Consider the following 20138-nt stretch of genomic DNA (forward strand, 5'->3'; position numbering starts at 1 on the left):
CTCGTGCATACATGCGAAGCGTGTGCAAGATGAATTTGAAATAGTATATAAATTAGCCAAATATCGGTGAAGTAATTAACAAGTGATAGCGAAATAGTTCTTTAAAGCGGCGTGAAATGAATACAGAGTAGCGTGAAGATAAATGCGGAGTTTCGTTACTGGTAAAATAATTATTTGAGCAACGGTGGAATAATTATTTTAAAGCGGCGCAAAATATAAGTAAAAGCAACGTGAAAATAAATGCAAGATATCGGCAAAGGCGAAATAATTATTTAAGCAATGGTGAAATAATTATTTTAAAGCGGCGCAAAATATAAGTAAAAGCAACGTGAAAATAAATGCAAGATATCGGCAAAGGCGAAATAATTATTTAAGCAATGGTGAAATAATTATTTTAAAGCGGCGCAAAAATAAAAGCGAAAGCACGTGAAAATACATGCAAGATATCGGCAAAATGAAATAATTATTCGAGCGGCGGCGAAATAATTATTTAAGGCGGCGTAAAATAAATGCGAAGTATACGTGAAAATCAATGCAAAGTATCGTAATAATGAAATAATTATTTGAGGCGACGGTGGAATAATTATTTAGTATGACGTGAGGCGTCCTGGTGCGGTCGGCGAGAGCGCAAGCGCGGGCGATCGTGTCGCAACGGTTGGTACGAGACGGAGCGCTCGTCGGTGAGTGCGTTCGTAGTATCGCGAGTCTGTTCGATCGTAGATCGATGCGGACTATTCGGCGGCGCGGATTGGTCGACGCGGTGTTGCTTACCGGACGGATTACCGTTATGAAATCCCGGCGAATAAACGCGGTGTGCGGACTTAAGCCGAGAGCACAAGCTTTTACATAAAGCATAACGCATAAGCATAAGGAAATTGATTGGTCTATATATAAGCATAAGCAAATGCATAAGGAAATGGACCAATCAATTTCCTTATGCTTATGCGTTATGCTTTATGCAAAAGTCTGTGCTCCGGCCTTTAGGCTGCCGATTACGTTCGGCGGGAGTACGAGGATGCTCGTACGAAGACGGAATTTAGAATAGCGACCTGGCTAGGTATGCGGAAATGCCCGCAATACAGAGTTCGGTGGCCTAGAGGAACCAAGTACGCTTGGCGGGTATACGAATATATTCGTATCCTGGAATCAAAGAATACCGAGGACGCTCGGCGGTACACGAGGATACTCGTGTGCTGGCACAGGTATAGAGTCCGAGGATGCTCGGTCGGGACTACGAGGACGCTCGTAGCAGGGTTGTTCGCTGTCGATCAGCGAACGGAGTCTGGTGAGAAGACGTTCAGCCGGGCCTCTTTTATACCCGGCTGGCGGCCGAATGATTTCGAATCGGCAAGCATCGGCGGTTTCGGCGGCGAGTCCCCCACAATACGGAATTTCGGAACGGTCGGGTGTGGGGGATTTTCGGCGGTTGACCGCCGTTGTTTTTGATAGGAAATTTATCGGCGCGCGATGCGCCCTTGGTGGGCTACGGACGATGGACGGTCCGTAGCCGTAACGATGCAGCGGGCTGCATCGTTACAAAATAAATAATCAATTCTCCCCAAGATTCCGTGGGACTCTTCATCGAGTTTAAGACTCGTAAATGTCTTTGAACGTGATCCACAAGTTCCCGAATCGCTCCCGCTGACTCTCGATGCACTCGCGGTAGCTCGAACAGACATTGAACGTGTCGCTTGCGAATAGCCTTTTCGTCTTCGTAACGTTTTTTCACCAATTCCCACGCGATCGCGTAATTCTGATCCGATATCTCGATCGACTCGATCACCCGTGCAGCTGGACCGCTTAATGAGCCTACCAGATATTGATGCTTTTGCACATTCGACAAATCGCTGTCGTGGATTAGTGTTTTAAATGTGTCGGCATACCTTTTCCATTCCTCGATGTTTCCGTTGAATGTCGGTAGTTTGATAATCGGCAGCTTTACTTGCGATTCTCGCGGCGTTCCGGATTGTGAGCTCAACCGGTCGAGCATCTGACCCTGCTGCTCTATTATCCGCTGCAACATATCGTTGCCGTTGCAGTCGTTTGAACGCTCAGATAGACGTTGCATGAGCATCACTTGCTGCTCCAAAACTTGAGCCAGCGTAACATTGCCCATTTGACCTTCGTCATTATTAATTGTTACTGGGGATGGTGGTTTTAATTTTTCGAGGCATTGCAATAACGATGCTCTTATCGCAAAGTATCGATCGTCGAACTCTGTCTCTTCCGACGCATCTCGATGTTCGTATTCTTCGTCGGATACCACATTCAGTAATTGTTGCGAGATGGCCTGAAATTTAACGCATGCCTCTTCCAAGGCTTGAATACGTGACTCAATTTCTTCCTTCGTGGTAGTATTCAAATCTTCGCTTACTCTATTCACGAAATTTCTTGTCGCTGTTAGCTTTGTTTTAATTGCTCCTCTTTGCCTTCTCAGTTGTTCGACACTCATTCTGCTTGCTAATTATTGTACCTTTTTTCACGCTAATAGTCTGCTTATAGCCGTTGAACTTGAATCTTTAAATTGTCTTTGTAACGATAAACACAAACAACGTTGCCGTTAACCGATACAGCTAATTGAATGTACTGACCGATTGCATGCACGACTCAGTTTCGAATTGATTAAAATGCTGATTTAGTTCTCGAACCCGCCCGGACCGAACCAGAAATTGTTTCACCGACTCTTGTACGCGCGGATCCGGCTCGAAGGACCATAAATGTTGGATTTCAGACGAATAGTTTGAGAAATATGTTGGTCGTGGTAAATAAGTAGAACGATGTGATTGATTTTGATCTTACTTTACTTTAACACTTATTACAACTACGTGAATTCCACTATCTGTCTGAATAACTATGTGAATCTGTAAGACTCAAATTGACGCTAATAGAGATCTGATTGACTGTAAGTCTTACAAAAATGACTGCAGTTTTCGATAATCTCTCGCTTTTTATAATGAGACCATCGTTCCCCTCTTGAGGATTTTTCTCAAATTTTAATACGCTTGCGCGACGGCTCAGGCGCTCGCTTCGCAGCTGTATCTGGACCTATGCCCATACGGTTCTATACAATTTTGAAGAATCACAGTTTGAGATTGATCGAGCAGATAATTGGCGAAAATTAAAATCAAACGCCATACCAACACTTTTCGATATACCCGATCCACCTGCAATGAATAAAAATGAAACAGATGAACCAAATACAAATGCCACTGCTGAGAAAGACGTAAGTTTCTATAATACATTACAGTAAGATAAAAGAAATGACATGTATTAATTTGTTTGTTTATTTATTCATTTATTTATTATTATTATATTTATGTGCGTAACTAAACTCTTGTACACATCGTACGAGTGATTAAATATAAATATAAGATTAATGAAAAAATTTACGTCTTTCTCAGCAATGGCATTTGTATTTGGTTCATCTGTTTCATTTTTATTAATTGCAGGTAGATCAGGTATATCGAAAAGTGTTGGTATGGCGTTTGGTTTTAATTTTCGCCAATTATCTGCAGTCTCAAACTGTAATTCTTCAAAATGTTTCTGAAATAAAAAAACTGTTTATAAGATAAATGTCCTTATTGATTACAGTTATTCATATTTATGTCATTTCAAACGATGACAACTCTAAACTACACTTAAAAAAACCATCCATGATTCTAAACAAACAGAAAAAGTACGTAAATTAGAAATTTAAGAGAATAAACTTACTTCACAGAGGTACGATGATTTGGTTGGTGTCCAAGACTCTCTTTTTGTTCACATTCGGATAATCAAAATACACGTAAACACAGAGTTCGAGCAGCTTAGAAACCATAACCTAATTATCATAAACTTGTCAGCTCAGTGACAGAGGCGTGAGGGCAAAGAGTGGGGGAACGGAACAGAAATAGCGGAGACCAGAGCAGACGGTAGAATACCTACATCTTTAGTGCTCTACTAGTACTAGATTGCTAACTTTAGGCTTTGACGTATGGAAAAACTGAGGCTGGCAGGATTTCCGGTTTCGACCATGACACCCTACAACAAAATGGCCGCTCAACAACTGTTCAACAACTGCTCAATAACTGCTCAACAACTGCTCGGCATCTTTCAAGAATTTTTACAATATTATCAATTTGTGGCTGCGTTCCGTAAAGCGCATATGTGCGCATGTATCCTTAGTATACGTTACGTTTATTATAGATACTTGCGCGCATATGCATTTTACGGAACGCAGCCTGTATCACCTATTGAGTAAAAAGAAACAGGAGGGAGCGTTTGGTTTTAAAAGTGCGGACGGAAGTGACTATATAAAGTGGTCGCTCAAGATGGCCGCTCAAGGGCGCCAATATTGAATGACTTGTTATGTTTAATTAGGAAATAATGTACAATTAAAAGAAAATAACTAAAATATGCAACAATAATACCAAATTTTAATGGCGTTTTTCATTGGGATTGCACTCGTGCAGTATTTCCATAAGAGCAATGTTAAAATTTAAAATCTAAATTTATATTAAATCCTTCGTCCTTACAAAAATTTATCCATGCATTTCTTTGATCCGGATTTTTCAGAAACCTGTTTGTGAGTAAAAATTATTTAGTAATTATTGTGAATCTACAATTTCACAATACTATACATATGATTATAATCTCCAAAATACAAATCTTATTATTGTTGATAATACTAACCGATGAAACGTTATTCCATGATTTCGAACTGCTGCTGTTATGCCACAAGCTCTACAGTATACCATTTTGATCGTTTATTTCCATACACTGTTGCATAAAAGACTATACACTGCATATTAATGCGTACGGCGTACGGTATGCCGCTTGCCGCTATGCTCGAGCATTCCCTCTCACTTTCAAAAAGTGGTCGCTCAAGATGGCTGCCATGACGTACATCCGTCCGCGGATTTACCTAGTCCTGGCTAGTATATGCTCCCTCCTGTTTCTTTTTACTCAATGGTATCACCACGCCGAGTATCACATGTGCATACGCACGTACAGATATACACATACCACGCATTGTCGCCATTTTGTTGTAGGGTGTCATGGCCAAAACCGGAAATCCTGCCGGCCTCAGCTCTTTTGACGAAGTTAGCGATCTAGTACTAGTATAGACATCTGTGTTTGTGCCTGACACTGGCCGCATTCAGCGGACTCAACAGTTGGACAAAGTTACTAGATTTTCCGCTGAATGAGGGTGCTGTCACATAGAACCCGTAATCCGTAATCCGCACCGGAAGTCCGCAAAAGTTACTAGGGATTGCGTCCGTAACGTTACGTGTGTTTTTTCTCCTTGTGTCCCATGGAGCCGTAAATACACACGTAACGGTATTACTATTTTTTATTTAACAAATTATAATTGTTTATTTGTATTTTATTCATAAGAAAACTACAGAATATATTATAATTTTAACAAAAATTTTAATTAAATCGTCAAATTTAGTTAAATAAATAAAATTACAAAAGCATTACTGGTAATAACTAGTAACTTTTAGTAACTTTTACGGAAATTTCATGGAATTACGGCTCCATGGGACACAAGGAGATAAAACACACGTAACGTTACGGACGCAATCCCTAGTAACTTTTGCGGACTTTCGGTGCGGATTACGGATTACGGGTTCTATGTGACGCCGGCCTGACGCTGTTAATTTGTTGGCTCTAAAAGTAAGAGCCAATCACGTTTGATTGCTACTGAACGGTTTATTTCGCTGAATGCGCCCATTGTGTCTATTTGTGTCTCTTTGGTGGAAAACTACCAAAATTTTCATTTTATCCATCTACAAAATATATTTGTACTCATCGCGATTGTAAACAATAATAAATGATGATTATGTTTAATTTATATGTACTTTAAATATGCCAATATGCTCTTGGTACGCCAATTTTTCAATTAAATGAACTTACTAGGGTAGTTTTCCACCAAGAGACACAAGCGACACAAAATGACACAGTGTTTGACACAATGTTTTCCTACAACGACACAGCTTGACACAAATATACACAGCTAAAAAGGTGAGTCGAGGTGATTTGTGTTCAATTCATGGCTGCCAATTATTTGACAAACTTAGGGAAATTTCAAGTTGTAAAAGTTGAAACACCATGTATGTAAGTAATAAAGGCAAAAACATGCAAATTGTTGTAAATTAATCTATTATCGTTATTCATCTAAAAAATTAGAATATTTAATTTAGTTTTTTACAAAATAAAAAAGTAATAGAGGTTATATTTTATGTACTATATTATTTTATGTACTATATTATTTTATGAAAATTGCGAAGTTCAAAATTTATTTTTGTAAATTATACTTACTATGCAATTAAAACAGATGTACATATACATATGAGTAAAATTTCAAGAAAAAATTTACTATAGAACGCCAACTATGGCTGTACTAAGAATTATAATGGGTTTGTTCGTTTTAGCTACACTGGGGCTGCTCTGGGTCTGCTCTACACAGGATAATACAGGACAGATAAATAGTTTGTCCTGTATTATCTTGTTTAGAGCAGACCCAGAGCTGCTCCAGTGCAGCTAAAACGAACAAGCCCAATGTTCCAACAAGCGGCTTCACACAACTGTTTTGTGCCTGACACTGTGTCTATTTGTGTCTCATTGGTGGAAAACTACCTAGATATCATGGGAAGACATAAGCAGACTCTAGCAGTCTAGTTCAGAACTTACTAGATATCATGGGAAGATATAAGCAGACTCTAGCAGTCTAGTTCAGAACTAAACGCATTCCATCAAGTATCTAAGCACGGTGTTTGACCGTGTCACACAGTGGGCTTGTTCGTTTTAGCTACACTGGGGCTGCTCTGGGTCTGCTCTACACAGGATAATACAGGACAGATAAATAGTTTGTCCTGTATTATCTTGTTTAGAGCAGACCCAGAGCTGCCCCAGTGCAGCTAAAACGAACAAGCCCACTATTGATCTGTGTCTCCTAGATGGAAAGCTCCCTATGATGATTAGGTTATGGCTTCTAAGCTGCTCGAACTCTGTGTTTACGTGTATTTTGATTATCCGACTGTGAACAAAAAAAAGATACAAAATGCCTCGCTGCGTTGCGGTCAATTGTACCAATAGAACAGAAAAAGGCGTTCGATTATATTTGTTTTCTGCGGATGATGTTCGTCGACAGCAAATGATACGTAATTTCCGCAGAGAGTCTTGGACACCAAACAAATCATCGTGCCTCTGTGAAGCAAGTTTATTCTCTTAAATTTCTAATTTACGTAGCTTTTTTTGTTTGTTTAGAATTATGGATCTTTTTTTTAAGTGTAGTTTAGATTTGTCACCGTTTGAAATTACATAAATATGAATAACTGTAATCAATAAGAACATTTATCTTATAACCAGTTTTTTTATTTCAGAAACATTTTAAAGAATTACAGTGTGAGACTGGTCGAGCAGATAATTGGCGAAAATTAAAACCAAACGCCATACCAACACTTTTCGATATACCTGATCCACCTGCAATGAATAAAAATGAAACAGATGAACCAAATACAGATGCCATTGCTGAGAAAGACGTAAGTTTCTATGATACATTACAGTAAAATAAAAGAAATTATATATTAATTTGTTTATTTATTCATTTATTTATTATTATTATATTTATGGGCGTGACTAATACTTTTGTACACATCGTACGAGTGATTAAATATAAACATAAGATTAATGAAAAAATTTACGTCTTTCTCAGTAGTGGCATTTGTATTTGGTTCATCTGTTCAACAGCAGCGACAAGTCGACACATCGCGATAAATTTCAAAGGAAGCAATATAAGTTTCGCCAATCGCGAGAGTGAGGTTAGTGTAACATCAAAAATATTAATAAATTGATTAGTTATTATTATATTTGCATGTGTTTACAACCGCGTATTAACATTTGAACGGACTTCCGTTTCCGGTGCGTTAGACGTTGACACGTGGTGAGAGAGTGAAAGTTTTGTGAGCAAAAAGAGTGGAAGAGAGCAAGGTGGGTGAGGTGAGAGAGAGTGGGTGAATGAGAGAGAGAGTGAGAGAGTGAATGGAAGTGTGGAGGGTATGGGATAAAGAAGGGTGAAAGGGAAAAAGGACGAGGAAAATAGAAAGGAGGAACGAGCACGAAGTATAGAGTGTATAGAGAGACAGAGGTGGAGACAGGGTCTAGGAGAAAAGGGGACGGCAGCGCTGAAGCGGGATAGATGGGAACTGGAAGATGGGACTAAAGGAGGGAAGAAAAGTAAGAGAGAGAGGTGGAAGTTTTAGGAACATAGAGGAGATGTTAAAAAGGAAAAGGGGGGAAGGGAATGAGAAAGAAGGAGAGGGAAAGGGGACTATGTTCAATAAAAGCAAAAAGACACCAAGATCACCAATAAAGGGGAGAGCAGAAGAGGAAGGAGGCATGGGGGAGATAATAAGAAGTTGGAGAGGGAAAATGGAGGAAATTATGAAAAAAATAAGAGAGATTAAGAGAGATGAAGGGATGGAAAGAAGAGATAAGACAGATGAGAGAGGAGGTATGAGAGGGGGTAAAGGAACAAGGAAGGATTATGAGAGAGGAAATAAGAGAAATAAAATTGAATGGGGGGAGCGGGAGAAGAGATGGCAGATAGAGAGGGAGGAGATGGTTAGGAGCATACAAAAATTGGAGAAAAAAGTAGAAGAGATACAAAGGAGTAAAAGAGAGGAAGGAAAGGGGAAGAAAAAGAAAGAGAGGGAAAAAAGGGGGGAGTAGAAAGGAAAATAAGAGAGATAGAAAGGAGGTTGGAGAGGAAAGAAAGGGAGGAGAGAAGGAGAAATATAATAATAAAAGGAGTAGAAGTGAAAGAGGGGAATAAAGAGGAAAAGAGGAGGGAGGCAGTGGAGGAGATTCTGAGGGAGATTGGAGCGAAAGTGGAGATAAAGGAAATCAAAAAGGTAGAAGAAGGTATGGGAGAGAGAGGAGAGATGATAGTAATTAAATTGGGAAACGAAAGACAAAAGAGAGAAGTTCTGGAAAAGAAGAGAAGTCTGAGAGGTAGGAGAGAAAGAATAACAGAGGACAGAACATGGAAAGAAAGGAAGATGAAATGGAAGATAGAGGAGATAGCAAGGAAGGAAGAAAGAAAGGGAAGAAGAGTATGGGTAGGATATGGGAGGATAAAAATAGATGAACAGTGGTGGAGTTGGGATGAGGAAGAAGAGATATTAAGGGATGGGAGGGAGAATATAAGAGGGGAGGAGCAGGGGGAAGGGAGAGGAGAGAGAATAGAGGGAATAAAGTAAAGGAGGGGGAGAGTGCAGAGGGTAAAGGAGAAAAAGATAGAGGAGGAGGATGGAGTATAGTATTCTGGAACGTGGCAGGTATAGGGAATAAGGATAAAGATTTTTGGAAAGGATTGAGGAGGTGGGATATTATAGTATTATTGGAGACATGGATGGACCAGAAAGGGTGAGAGAAGATAAGAAGAAGGTTACCGGGGGGATATGTGTGGGAAGCGCAATTTGCAAGCAGAAAAAATAGGAAAGGAACGGCAATGGGGGGAATGATAATGAGAATAAAAAGAGAGATGGTAGAAAAAGGAACGAAGATAGGACAGAAAGAGAAGGGATAATAGTGGGCAGAGTGAAGCAAGGGGAGGAAAGATGGAGGGTAGTGGGGGTGTATGTAAATAAAAATATGGAGAAAAGATTACAGGGATTGGGGAGGTGAGTGGAGGAAGCAGGAGAAGGTATAAAAACGATTATAGGGGGGGATTTCAATGCAAGAACAGGAAGGGAGGGGGGACGTGTGGAAATAGAAGAGGAGGATAAGGAGTGGGAAAGGGGAAAGAGGAAATCAAACGACGGGAAAGTAAATAAGGAAGGAAAGATATTAATAGAATTTGTAGAAGAAAGGGGATGGAGCCTGTTTAATGGAAATATGGAAGGAGATGAGAAGGGGGAATATACATTTACAAAAGGGAAAGGCAACACGGTTATAGACTATGTGATGGGAAATGAGGAAGTGAGAGAGAGAATAGAGAAAATGGAAATAGGGGATGAAATAGACTCAGATCATCAACCGGTGAAAGTGAGAATAAGAGGAGAGGGAGGAAAAAAGGGTGGAGCTAAAAAGGAAAGGAAAGTTGGGAGGGGAAGATGGGATGAGGAAGGGAAAAGAATATTTAGGCAGAAACTGGGAAAGATAGAATTAAAAAAAGAGGATATGGAAAAAGAATGGGAGGAACTGGAAAGGAGATTGAAATTGGCAATAAAAGAAACGGAGAAAGAACATGATAAGAAAGAAGAAGGAAAAGGGGGATAAAGGTGGTGGGATAAAGAATGTGAAGAAAAGAAGAGGGAGGTGAGAGAAGAGATGAGGAGATGGAGAAAGGGAACAGGGGAGGAGGAGAGATATAAGAAAAGTAAATTGGAGTATAAGGAATTATGCAGGCAAAAAAAGAAAGAAGAGAATGACAGGTGGGAAAAGAAAGCGGCGGGAGCTAGAAGAGAGAAGGAAGTATGGGAAATAGTGAATAGAGAAAGAAAGGAAAGAAGGGGAATACAGGGAGAAATTGAGATAAAGGAGTGGAAGGAGTACTTCATGAGGATAATGGGGAAAGTAGAGGTAAGGGTGGTAAAAGGGAATGAGGGAAAAGGGAGGAGAAAGAGGGAAGAAAAAGAAGGAATAAGCAAGGGGAAAATAAAGGAGGCAATAAGAAATTTAAAGGATGGAAAAGCGGCAGGGATAGATGGGATTACAGGGGAGGCGTGGAAATATGGCGGGGAGGAAATGGAGGAATAGATATGGGGATATTGTAATAGGATATGGAAAGGGGAGGGATGGCCAGAAGGATGGAAGGAAGGAATAGTGGTGCCGATAATAAAAAGAGGCGCAGGAAAGGTGGTGGAAGATTACAGAGGGATAACATTGATGCCAACGCTATACAAGGTGTATATGATGGTGCTTATGGAAAGATTAAGGGAGGAGGTGGAGGGGAAAGGAATTTTACCACCGAATCAAACGGGGTTCAGAAAAGGGATGGGAACGATTGACAACATATATGTACTAAATTATTTGATAAATAGGCAAGTGGGGAAAAGAGGAGGAAAAATGGTGGCATTATTTGTGGACTTAAGAGCGACGTTTGATTCGGTGGACAGGGGGGTGTTGTTAGAAACAATGAAAGAGAGGGGGATTAGGAACGGATTGATAGAAAGGGTAGAGGAGATGTTAGGAGAGACAATAAGTAGAGTGAGGGTGGGAGAGGATTTGGGGGAAGAATTTTGGACAGCAAGAGGGATGAGACAGGGGTGCCCCTTAAGTCCTTTGCTATTTAATCTGTTACTAGCGGATATAGAGGAAGAGATGGGAAAGGTTAAATGGGGGGGAGTAAAGGTAGGGAGGAAAAGGATATATACGCTGGCATATGCGGATGACATGGTTTTATTAGCAGAAGGAGAGGATGAAATGAGAAGCATGATAAGTAGACTGGAGAGTTATTTGGATAGAAAAAGGATGGAACTAAATCCAGACAAGACAAAGATAGTAAGATTTAGGAAAGGGGGGCGAAGGGTGAAAAAAAAAGATTGGAGGTGGAAGGGGAGAAAAATGGAAGAGGTGAAAGAGATAAAGTATTTAGGGTATGTAATGCAGAGCAATGGAAAACAGGAAGCACAGGTAAGGGACAGAGTAAAAAGGACAGCGGCAGTAATGGGGCAAGTATGGGGGATAGGAAAGAGAAGGTTTGGAAAGGATTGGGGGAGGAGATTATGGTTGTTTGATAGGTTAGTTTGAACGGTGATGGCATACGGGGTGGAAATATGGGAATGGGAGGAAAGGGAAGGGATGGAAAGGCTGGAAGAAAGATATTTAAGATGGATATTGGGAGTAGATAGGCAGACACCAGGATATATGATAAGAGAGGAACTGAAGAGAGAGAAATTGAGAGGAAGGGCAGGGATAAGGGCATGGGGATATGAAAAAAGGCTAAAAGAGGGAAAGAGTGGTGAGTTGGCGAAGAGGTGCTGGGAAGAGATAAAGGAAAGGGCGAGGAGGGGAAGGGGGGAGTCAACATGGGAAAGGGAAAGAGGAAAGTTTTTTGAGGAAAGAGGAATGGGGATGGAAGAGATTGAAAAAAGGAGAGACGAAAAGGAAATGTGGTTTGGAGAGATGATCAGGAAAGATAAGGAGAGGCAGAAAAAGGAAAGAGAGCAAAGGATAAGAGATTCGAAGTATAACAGATGGTATAAGGAGATTAGAGAAAAAGGAATACCAGGATATTTAAAAAAGGGATGGGGGGAAAGTAGGTGTAGGAGGGTGGCAAGGTTTAGACTGGGAAATGAGGTATGTGAAAGGAAGTATTGGTTGGAAGAGGAGAAGAGAGTGTGCAGGATATGTGGGTGGGGGGAGGAGACATGGGAACATGTGTGGCAGAAATGTAGGGAGTGGAGTCGGGGAGAGGGAATCTGGCAAGAGGTAGTAAGAGAGGTGCTAGGAGGAGAAGGAGAGGGGGAATGGTGGATGAGAGAGGTGGAGGAGAAGAGAGGTAAAAGGAAGAGAAGGGAGGAAGAAAGATGGATAGAGGGGGAGGAGGAGAGGGAATGAGGGAGAGAATAAGGGAGAGAGAGAGGGAGAGGGAGAGAGGAAGAAGGAAAGGGAAAGAGAGAGAGAGAGAGAGGGAGAAAGGGAGAGAGAGAGAGAGAGAGGGAGAGAGAGGGAGGGAGAGAGAGAGAGAGAGAGAGAGAGAGAGAGAGAGAGAGAGAGAGAGAGAGAGAGAGAGAGAGAGAGAGAGAGAGAGAGAGAGAGAGAGAGAGAGAGAGAGAGAGAGAGAGAGAGAGAGAGAGAGAGAGAGAGAGAGAGAGAGAGAGAGAGAGAGAGAGAGAGAGAGAGAGAGAGAGAGAGAGAGAGAGAGAGAGAGAGAGAGAGAGAGAGAGAGAGAGAGAGAGAGAGAGAGAGAGAGAGAGAGAGAGAGAGAGAGAGAGAAGAGAGAGGGGGGGGCGTGATAGAGAGGGGTAGAGCATGAGAAATAAAAAGTAAGAGGAAACGGAAGTCCCCATAGCATAGGGACGGTGTGTGTGTGTAAAGAGAATAGAGGAAATGTCGGGTGAGTGTGAGTTTTGAAGGGACATAGCACTCATGTGACAGAAAAATAGGATAAGTTAGATTAAGAGAATAGGATAAGTTAGAATAAGAAGTAGAATTAAGCAGAGGAAAAGAGATGTAAATTGTAACCTTAAGGGGAACAAATAAAATTATCTATCTATCTATCTATTAACATTTGAACGTTTAATCTATAATTAAGGTATATCTAACCTATAATTTGAGGACATTATGATTTTGATTTTCAATCAACTGAAATATTGCAATATTGCAGCTTTTACGTGAGACGAGAGTGAACGACCAGAATAGATAGATTTTTTCATATATGTATATTCTAATAAATAATGTTATATTTTAATATAACTCAATATAATTTAATATATTTCAATATAATAATATATTTTAATAAATAATGTTATTAAGGTATTATGTAAATACGTAAATCATTTATTTATGCCTATTAAATTGCCACGATACTGATCCTTCATTACAAAAGAATTCGCGAAATTTATCACAAATTATCATGCAGTTTCGAGTACTTGTGTTGGTTCCACAATTAGTGATATCATGAAATGCGCATCCATCCTCTATTACCTATACAGCACAAAACATCCTCAGGATATCCTCAGGACATCAAGGATATTTCGGTGTCCCAAGGATGTTCTGAGAACATCGAGATCTCCCCAAGATGTCCTAAGGATATGTAGGATATTTTGTGCTGTATGGGTATTGTCCGCCAAGTGCCTGGTCGGAAATTATTTAAATCTGTGCTTTCTTCGTCGATCATGTATAGGAAGATATACATATTTCTTCCGATATTTTTTTTTCGGAGCCAGTTATGCAGACACACTGTTGCTTGCACGATGAATTCAGCAGTTCCTGGCAGAGCAATAATCGGTTTACGATACACTTGCCACTGACTCGCTAAAATGGATACGTGAAAGAAGCTATGGTTTTTACGGTCTTTTAAGAGGATGCTGAAGTGACGGGCAAACTCCGACGCGAAAGCGCCATCATTTCGATGGTATTAAAAATAAAATGACATTATCGGCGTAGCCTACGGATCTATGCCGCGTAGGTCCGTGTGTACGCATTTGTTTGTAGTGGTAACTCACACACTGATGTGTAAACTGTGTACGTGTGTCATCGGAAGTTTGTAAACAAACGATGCTTGCGCTTGTTTCCTCGACTGAAATTTCGTCGCAAGACTGCAATATAATGTCCGAGAAGACATAGGCGTATACAAGGTGTCAAATAAACACAAACTAAATATGACAAAATAATAAATAAAAAATATACATATAATACTATATATATATCACTGAAGAAAAATGTCATATACTTTTCTTATTTTTATCCTTATGTAGTAAATACAAAATAACTAATTAATCAATTAATTAATATATACATATACGCATATACCATACACATATATTGAATAAATAGTTATCTTTATTTTGTATTTACATGATAATGACTGAAATAATAAAAGTATATATCATTTCAGTTATATACTAGGTGCGCAACTAAGTTTCCGGGTTTCACACATGAATGGCGCTAACGATACATGTAGTCGATATACATGTCTAAAGTTGTGTTTTTTTATTAACTTGGACATCTGTCAACAATAACCAGTTATAATACCAACACATATCGCAACGCAAAAATTTTTTTTCTAACAATAAAGATGTCGAGTTTTGTGCCAACTAAACAGCATTTGCGGGAAGCTTTGCTTTTCTGCTTCAACTTGAAAGAAAATGCAGCTGAAGCAGGTCGTTTGCTTAAGAAAGCCTACGGCAAACATGCACCATCGAAAACTACCTGTAAAGATTGGTTTAAACGCTTCAGAAGTGGCGATTTCGACACTGAGGACAAGGAGCGCTCCGGAAGACCAAAAACATTTGAGGACGCCGATCTGCAAGCGTTATTGGATGAAAATGATACGCAAACACAAGACAACAACAACTGATAAATTTGAACCATGCATTGCTCGAAAAACGGCCAGAATGGGACACGAGACACGAACGAGTAATATTGCAGCACGACAACGCTCCGTGCCATCGCACTTCCATCGTCCAGGACACCATCAAAACGCTGAAATGGGATCTGCTACCGCACCCGCTGTATTCACCAGACCTGGCCCCTTCCGATTATCACTTGTTCCGGTCGATGGCGCATGGCTTGGCTGGGCTACACTTGGCCAATTTCGAAGAAGTGCAGAATTGGTTGGATGAATGGTTTCGATTCAAAGACGCGTCGTTTTATCGTCGCGGTATTCATGTATTGCCAGAGAGATGGCAAAAATGTGTAGCTAGCGAGGGACGATATTTTGAATAAACCGTTTTTTGTATTTCTCTTGAAATTTTCCATTTTGCATTGATAAAAAAAACCCGGAAACTTAGTTGCGCACCTAGTAAAATATAAAATATAGATAACTATATTCAATATGTATATGTATGTATTCAATAATAAATTAACTTATTTATTTATTTTGTATTAATTACATAAGAATGAAAATAGGGAAAGCATATAACATATTTTTCCAATTAGATATATAGTATTATACATACATTTTTAAAATAAAATATTTTATCATATCTAACTTATATCTATTAGACACCTTGTATAAGTCTATTTTGTCTCGTATGTACATCATACAGCCATACAATAGAATTTCAATTGCCAGAAAAAAGATTAAATGACCTTATAAATTATCCGATAAAATATAAACAGACCACACGTGCAGTAAATTGCTAACTAAAAGAAATATGTATTTCTTCAAATCTGCCAGTTGACGTTAGATTGCCTCTGACAATATTTCTTAAAATCTGCCAGTTCACGAATAAATCGTCTTTAGCTCTTTTTTCTAAACGGTCAGCTGATGTTAGATCGCCTCTGACAATATTTCTTAAAATCTGCCAGTTCACGAATAAATCGTCTTTAGCTCTTTTTTCTAAACGGTCAGCTGATGTTAGATCGCCTCTGACAATATTTCTTAAAATCTGCCAGTTCACGAATAAATCGTCTTTAGCTTTTTTTTCTAAATGGTCAGCTGACGTTAGATCGCCTCTGACAATATTTCTTAAAATCTGCCAGTTCACGAATAAATCGTCTTTAGCTCTCTTTTTTCTAAACTGTCAGCTGACGTTAGATCGCCTCTGGCTTGTCTTATTCTATATTGCCAGTCCACGAGAAAACCGCCTCTGGCTTGAAGAGAAGAATAAGAATTCTCTAATGCCAGTCCACGAGAAAACCGCCTCTGGCTTGTCTTATTCTGTATTGCCAGTCCACGAGAAAACCGCCTCTAGCTTGAAGAAAAGAATAAGAATTCTCTAATGCCAGTCCACGAGAAAACCGCCTCTGGCTTGTCTTATTTTGTATTGCCAGTCCACGAGAAAACCGCCTCTGGCTTGTCTTATTCTTTATTGTAAGATATTTTTATTACGTTATATGCTTTATATATATACAGGGTGTCAATTAAGTTTCGGGACGGCTGAATATTTTCTCATGTAAGGTATTTTTGAAAAAGGTCAAGGTCATTTCTGAAGTAATTTTCAACGAGGAATTCAACGGTGACCTTCAATTTGACCTTGAGCTTGACCTTCAAGGTTATTTCAAGGTTAGATTAGGTTTTTTAAATAGAAACCCCTATTTTTGATTCCAAAATCTAATAGCTGGTGTCAAGAGCTTTTCAAAACACTATAATGAAGTTATTTTTCATTAAGTACTTTTCGAGTTATGAGACTTGTAAATTACAGTATTTTGACATAAAATACAAAATATCTTGTAAAACATTCAATTTTTGGGAATCTTACCTTAATACTTTTATGCATAAAATAATAAGACGAATCAATTGGTATTAAGAAAACACATAGTTGTTTTCAAGAAAAAGTATGCAGTTGCATGTTGCAAACTACGTATTTTTTCTTGAAAGCAACTATGTGTTTTCTTTATACCAATTGATTCGTCTTATTATTTTATGCATAAAAGTATTAAGATAAGATTCCCAAAAATTGAATGTTTTACAAGATATTTTGTATTTTATGTCAAAATACTGTAATTTACAAGCCTCATAACTCGAAAAGTACTTAATAAAAAATAACTTCATTATAGTGTTTTGAAAAGCTGTTGACACCAGCTATTAGATTTTGGAATCAAAAATAGGAGTTTCTATTTAAAAAACCTAACCTAACCTTAAAATGACCTTGAAAGTCAAGCTCAAGGTCAAATTGAAGGTCACCGTTGAATTCCTCGTTGAAAATTACTTCAGAAATGACCTTGACCTTTTTCAAAAATACCTTACATGAGAAAATATTCAGCCGTCCCGGGACTTAATTGACACCCTGTATACACAAAATGTCCTATTTTAAATTACGCACCTGAATATCTCGCCAGGGGAGCCACCAATCCGAAAATAACCCTTACAAAAGTTGTTGGGTTTGGAGGGGGACGTCCGATGTTGACAATGGGCTTGTTCGTTTTAGCTGCACTGGGGCAGCTCTGGGTCTGCTCTAAACAAGATAATACAGGACAAACTATTTATCTGTCCTGTATTATCCTGTGTAGAGCAGAACCAGAGCAGCCCCAGTGTAGCTAAAACGAACAAGCCCATTGGTTTAACCTAGGGTGTACATGCCAAGGTCATATGGAGATCAACTTTGTCTTTTCAAATGGAACACCCTATTTTTGATTCCAAAATCTAATAGCTGGTGTCAAAAGCTTTTCAAAACACTATAATTAAGTTATTTTTCATTAAGTACTTTTCGAGTTATGAGGCTTGAAAGTTACAGCATTTCGACATAAAATACAAAATATCTTGTAAAACATTCAGTTTTTGAGAATGTTACCTTAATACTTTTATGCACAAAATAATGAGACGAATGAATTGGTATAAAGAAAACACATTGGTTTAAAAAAAAAGTATGCAGTTGCATGTTGCAAATTACATATTTTTTCTTGAAAGCAACTATGGGCGGTATTCATAGTCCGTTCTTATATTCAAGATCGTCTTAAGCACGAACTTATATTCGCTCTCTTCGTCAGACACAATCTATGTGTGACGAAGAGAGCGAATATAAGTCCGTGCTTAAGACGATTTTAAATATAAGAACGGACTATGAATACCGCCCTATGTGTTTTCTTTATACCAATTGATTCGTCTCATTATTTTGTGCATAAAAGTATTAAGGTAACATTCTCTTCTAAATCCGACCGTGACCTCCACGCGATACATCTTGGGTAACGCTAACGCCGGCGGTACTTACATTTTGAAGACCCATAATTCAGAAAGATATCAACCAAAAAGGGTTTGTGACCAGTATTTCGAAAACGTCTTGTGACGCCAGCTATAAGAATATGCAATAAAAAATTAGGGTTTCCGTTTAAGAAAATTAAGGTCACCTTGATCTAACCTTAACGGCGCCGCCCAAGGTTAAATCAATGGTACCATCTTATATCCCCCTCCGAACCATGCAACTTTTGTATGAAATATTTTTCTGCATCTCTCTTAGTTTTCGAGATATCCGCCTGGGGCGATTAAAATGCCCCATCCTGTATATAGTTTTATATATTTCAGCTTCTATGGAAAAAATTACTATTATAGAAGCGGAATTTGAAGAAATTTTAAAAACTTGGTTGAGACAAGCAAATCTCCCATCTACGAAAATGCGAAAAATAATGCAGTAAATAACATATATATATTTTTAATCAAATTTTGAGACTTTAAATTGTGATTTGATTTAATGTAATTTATTTTTATTATACTTATTTTTATTTATAATTTATTTTTATATTTATTTTACAATCTTATTTATATAGAACTTCAAAATAATTAATTTTTATATAGTATAAAACTAGTAAAAATTAAATTCAAGACTAAAAATTATATTTATTTAAACTATAATTTTTCTTTTCTTCTTTATCATTAGCAAAAAAGTTAAAAAAATGTTTAAATGTTTCTTATAAAAAATGTTTAATTTAATAACATAAATAATATTCCATAATAAAAGATATGTTTATAGATACGAAATTGAATACTGATAGATTGAATATTATATTTTTATTGAGATTTGGTTAATTAAAAAAAGTATTCCTTTAGTATTATATTTCCATTAAAATTAAAATCTAAATAAAGTTAATATTAATATAGAAAAATACTTGTTTAATATCATTTTGTTATAAGAAATATATATATTTGTAATATTATAATATATCATATATTAAAAATGTCATATAATAAGTTTATTATATATTAATTAATACTGTAAGAAACTTATATTTATATAATAAATAAATAGAATATTAAATGAAGTATCTTAATGTTATCTATATAATACATCGCCATACAAATTATTACAGAAGCATAGAACATAGAATAACATACTGTTTAAGTACTATCTATAAAAAATGTTCATGACATCATTACCTAAAAGATATTTCTGTAATGTTTCATATAGGTTCGGAATACGGACATTAACTGTTTATACAATGTTTCTAAAATGTTTTTGCACGCATCTCCAAAACATTTCATGTTACAAAGTTGTTTCCGAAAATTATCTGATATGTTTTTTTACATAATGGACATGTTTAGAACAGTTTCTTCTTTAGTTTTCAATATCAATCGTATTTACATAAACGGACAAAAATTTCTTGTTTTGGCGTTTTTGAATCTCATATAAAAGAAAATTTTTTTCCTGGATCGGTGTTTGAATTCGGAAGTGATCTAACAGCATTCAAAAGAGACTTCAGATTGGGATATTTACTATTATTAATGGAGTATTGATGTAAAATTTGTTTCCACATATCATCAAAATTTAATTCTGAAAGGTTTCGTTTTTCTGCGGTTCTAAGATCTAGATATAAAGCATTCCATTCTTTCCTTAAACCAATTAGGTCAAAACCACCAAAGGTTTGAGCGATAAAAGAAACATCACTGAATGATGTTTTTCTGTCAGGATCATATAAAGCTATCTCTGCTTCGAAAACTTTTAATTTCGATAAAAATTTGTCATTAATTGGTAATCTTTTACTAATTTCCTCGGCAGCAGTTACGTAAAATTTTAAACAATTCTCTCGAACATTTTCAACAATGTCTA

General features: G+C 37.8%; 1 protein-coding gene and 1 long non-coding RNA gene across 3 annotated transcripts; one reads left to right on the forward strand and one right to left on the reverse strand.

The window, feature by feature from the left end:
* Positions 1–1483: 1483 nt before the first annotated feature.
* Positions 1484–2452, reverse strand: LOC137000199 (uncharacterized). Its single transcript, XM_067356154.1, has one exon. The coding sequence runs from the start codon at positions 2450–2452 to the stop codon at positions 1484–1486; it is 969 nt and encodes a 322-aa protein (XP_067212255.1).
* A 4383-nt stretch (positions 2453–6835) lies between these two features.
* LOC137000145 (uncharacterized) lies at positions 6836–19275 on the forward strand. 2 transcript variants are annotated; one of them, XR_010890459.1, is made up of 3 exons: positions 6836–7198; positions 7368–7805; positions 13319–15406. It is a non-coding gene; the product is annotated as an uncharacterized lncRNA (long non-coding RNA). The 2 variants fall into 2 exon arrangements; XR_010890458.1 differs by lacking the exon at positions 13319–15406 and adding an exon at positions 18620–19275 and having other exon boundaries at positions 6837–7198.
* The last annotated feature ends 863 nt before the right edge of the window (positions 19276–20138 follow it).

Source organism: Linepithema humile, chromosome 5 (assembly GCF_040581485.1).
Source record: "Linepithema humile isolate Giens D197 chromosome 5, Lhum_UNIL_v1.0, whole genome shotgun sequence".
In the NCBI taxonomy this organism is placed as follows: domain Eukaryota; kingdom Metazoa; phylum Arthropoda; class Insecta; order Hymenoptera; family Formicidae; genus Linepithema; species Linepithema humile.

Bases quoted from the DNA above. Each gene is read 5' to 3' on its own strand.
- LOC137000199 (XM_067356154.1), bottom strand. From the start codon at position 2,452: ATGAGTGTCGAACAACTGAGAAGGCAAAGAGGAGCAATTAAAACAAAG.